The sequence below is a fragment of the Zingiber officinale genome, chromosome 4A (genome assembly GCF_018446385.1).
Source record: "Zingiber officinale cultivar Zhangliang chromosome 4A, Zo_v1.1, whole genome shotgun sequence".
In the NCBI taxonomy this organism is placed as follows: Eukaryota; Viridiplantae; Streptophyta; class Magnoliopsida; order Zingiberales; family Zingiberaceae; genus Zingiber; species Zingiber officinale.
Window position 1 is genome coordinate 160,897,979 of NC_055992.1, and position 4,004 is coordinate 160,901,982.

At 42.2% G+C, this 4,004-nt stretch overlaps 1 protein-coding gene across 1 annotated transcript; it reads right to left on the reverse strand.

Annotated features, from left to right (window-relative positions):
• Positions 1 to 618: 618 nt before the first annotated feature.
• Positions 619 to 1,856, reverse strand: LOC121973004 (formin-like protein 13). The gene is made up of 2 exons (XM_042524604.1): positions 1,299 to 1,856; positions 619 to 876 (listed from the first exon to the last, which is right to left on the reverse strand). The coding sequence occupies exons 1-2, from the start codon at positions 1,854 to 1,856 to the stop codon at positions 619 to 621; spliced, it is 816 nt and encodes a 271-aa protein (XP_042380538.1).
• Positions 1,857 to 4,004: the final 2,148 nt, after the last annotated feature.

Consider the following 4,004-nt stretch of genomic DNA (forward strand, 5'->3'; position numbering starts at 1 on the left):
TAAGTCAACTCATTTTCTATTGGGGTCGTCATCTAAAATTGTGTTAACTGTCATAGGTGTTTTTATTTCTTTAGTGTTTTTCATCCCGAATTTTTTAAGTAATTCTTTGGTGTATTTTTGTTGATAAATATAATTTCCCTTATTTGTTTATTTTATTTATAAACCTAAAAAGTAAGTTAATTTACCTACTAGAGTCATTTCAAACTCTTGTTCCATTAGATTGCACTTCCATGATTGCTCTGGATGCACTTCCATGATTGCTTTGTCAAGGTGATCGATCACACTCCTCCTCCTCCTCTTGTCAAATTGTAATGTAAGGGATCAGAATTGCTAACTAATGTTTGTGTCAATCAGGGTTGCGATGGTTTGATTTTGTTGGATTCCACTAGCAAAGCCGAGAAGGACGTGAAGATCAACCTCACACTCGAAGGATTCAACATTATTGACGCCATGAAGGAGAAGCTGGAAGTCGCCTGCAGGGGAGTTGTCTCCTATGCCAATCTCCTCACCTTCATCGCCTAGAGATGCTCTCATTCATGTAACATTCTTGTGTTGACTCTGTTTGATCTTGTGCAATTGATCATTAAAATGATTAATTGGACAGTACAAAGGAATTCTCTACGAGCTGTCGTCGGGGAGAAGAGAAGGGAGGATCTTCGTTGCCTCTGACGTTGACATCCTCCCTTTGCCGGACTTTGAACTTGCCACGCTCACCGACTTGTTCGTCTCCAAAGGAGTCATACCAAGGAGCTCACACCGTGGACATTGCTCATTGCGATGCCTTCTCCAAGCGGTTGGACTCGGCGGTCCCGATGCTAGAGGTGGAGTGCACAGCGGCTGCACTTGGCGGACTTGTTTGTTTGAAAGAACGAGAGACTAGGGATATATTTGACATTTAAATTTTAGTTAAATATTTGACTTAAATATAATTAGATTACATGTTGATCCTGTCGGGAAGCTGAGAAGACGAACCTGCCGGGGTGTGACATGGCTGGAATGTGGACCGCATCCTCATGACCCGGTGGTGAGCTGTCCTCGACGTTGAACAGATCGTCAGAAGTCCTCCTCCGGTCAACTGTACCTGTATCCAGCGACCGGGTTCCCCCGGTCTCTGGTACCTCGGTGCTCGAGGCGAATCCCACAGACATATAAGTAACCGCATAATAGTATAGCAATAAAATGAACAGATACCAAGTACGAGAACTTACCCTGGCCCAGGGGGGCGCCCTCGGAAGGATGGATGAGCTGGTCGTGTCGCTAATCGAGCCGTAGCGGCCCGGAACAATATAGCGGCTCACAGGTCGGCACACGGCACGCAAGCCGGATGAGCCCGTCAGATGACGGGTGCTTGGAGGGTGATGACGGCTGCCCGGAGGTGTCGGTGCCTGCGACAGGGGCTGCCGGAGGTGACGGCGCTGGACGCCGGAGGCGCTGTCTGCCGGAGGCACTGTGGCACTGCTGGAAGAAAGGTCGCTGTCCGCTGGGGGCCTCGGCAGTGGCATCCGTAGCCGCCGGAGGCGGCGTGAGACAGCGGTGATGGCCGCCGGGGGCGGCAGCACCCGCCGGAGGTAGTATCGCCTACCGGAGGCAGTGGCAGTGGCTGTGGGAGAAGGTGGCAGCGGCCGGGAAAGGAGGCGGCGACGACCGTAGGAGGAGGCGAAGGCCGCAGGAGGCGGCGCCGGTCGTTGGAGGTGGCGCCGGCCGCTGGAGACGGCGATAGCCGCGAGAGGCGGCGTCGTGCCCGTCCGGTGGCGGCACCACGAGGAGGAGAAGAGGAGGTGCTTGCGGCCGGAGGGAAAGGAGAAGGAAGGCGACGCCCGGAGCGGCTGCGTGCGTGAAGCCGCGGCGCAGCTCATGAGGAAGCTATCAACGGCGGGCTATGCACGTTGTGATAGAGACGGCGAAGACAGTGGCGATCGACGATGAAGTCGGTGAGCAGCAGGAGAGGAGGAGGAAGAAGGGGGACTATGAACAGCCACCGATGCCCGAGGATGGCGACGAAGGGCGCCCAAGCTTCTCCTTGGCTAGCGGCGGAGAAAGCCCCCCCCCCGAAAAAAACCACCTCTTCCTTCTTGAACCGTGCCTGCTTTTTCCATACAAACCCTTAACATCCCAAAAGACCAAATTGCCCTTTCTTTTCCTCCTTATTCCCTCTCTACCCCCAACACTATCCGCATCACATGTTATTAATTACAAAATTTTATTATTTTTTATAATTCTTATTATATTATATTAGAATTATAAAAGAAAAGTGATATGCTCAAGGAAAAGAAAAAGCTTAAAGATAGACACATAAAGTGATGAGACCCACAAAAAGTGAAATGGTGGGCCATGATTTTATGTATCTATCCTTGAGTTTTTTTCCTTGAGCATATCATTGCTCATTATAAAATTATACTAAATAAAAGAATCAATTTTGTAATATAATCTTGATTACATTGAGACTGTGATTGGTTTGGTGTAACATAATCAAATTTGTAATGCATATAATGTAATTATATTACTATATTTAGTGAAAAGAGTTGTATACTATGCATTATATTCTTTTATTTAATGTTCATTATTTTTTTATAAAAAATGTAATTCATATTATTATAAAATAATAAAAATATCCTGTGATCTTTGCTAGCAACCGTCAGCGGGTAATGGCGGCGACCGGCGGCCAACAACAATGACCGGTGGTGAATGCAATTCATATTATTATAAAATGAAAAAATATCTTACAATCTTTGCCGACGACGGTGGGCGGCCGACGACAGCCGGCTGTGGCCGATGGCCAACGACAGCGACAGTTCCTGATTGATACAAGAAATAGACTAAGGGTATATTAAATATTAGAGATAAAATATAATTTAGATTATATACTATTAGCAAGCTAGTAATCCAATTTTAAAAATTTATTATCCTTTATAATTTTAAATTATATTATATTATAAATTTAAAATTGTACCAAATAAACTAATTCATTTTGAAACGTAATCCTGATTATAAAGCTGATTACCCTCACCACATGCGGACTGAAGGTTAATTATACCCCTCACCGAATAAAACCCCAAGACGTCCAGGTCAATCTAGATATTAGTTTTTTTGGAAGGAAAATTCACGCTTACCAACTCCACTAATCTCAGTGCTGTCGCACGCTTCTCTTGTGATACTCAATTTAATCACAATATAATACTAACACACCTACACTCAAACTGCTAATAATAATATAATATGTCTAATTATCCGTTATTCAATGAAGGAAAAATATTGTTCATTAATTAATTATTTATTTTATCTAATTAATACCCCAATTTTCGAATCGGTGAAGTTGGGCATCTGAATTATAAGAAACAAAAAGAAAAATAATGTAATTTACTTATCCTAAAATTGGAAAGATATACGAGTGAACCTTTAAGCACAAATTGTACAACGTAAAAAAAACACAAAAAAAAAAATAGATAATTAGGTTTTTTTAACTCTTATTCTTATAATTATAATCAAGTGACGCAAGCGGTAGGTAGCCAGCCGATCGATTACCAACCAAAATAAATGAGACAAATATAAACCAAATCCAATTAAATAATTTCTAATTTTTAAATGCCTCCACCAACAATTTCACCTACCAAATTCATGCATGTCCATTCATATATATTTATTTATTTATTTATGAATACTTAACAATAATCTCCAACCTTTCTTTGTAACTATAGTTGAATAGACAAATTTAGGTTGGTAATCACCAATTAGTGCTTAAGTTGACACGTCATTTGTCCAACTAATTGACAATTAACTTACCCCACTGAGTGCCATCTTTGACTTTGACCATAGCTTTAGCATGCCCCAAGGGTTGACTTGATTAAGGGTGGATTAGTTCAATATCTCTTCCAACTCAGTTGGATTAGATTCTTACATCATTTAGAACAAGTTAAACGTGTTTAATGCTTCAATTTCATGAGGGAAAAAACTATCCTATTTAACTAGAATATTAATGTATTTTATAAATAAAAATAATTATTTTT

What these genes read in the sequence shown, in the direction of transcription:
- LOC121973004 (XM_042524604.1), bottom strand. Translation starts at nt 1,856, where the DNA reads ATGAGCTGCGCCGCGGCTTCACGCACGCAGCCGCTCCGGGCGTCGCCT. An exon ending in TGCGTGCCGTGTGCCGACCT is followed by an intron (nt 877 to 1,298) that starts GTGAGCCGCTAT and finishes ATATATCCCTAG; the next exon opens with TCTCTCGTTCTTTCAAACAA.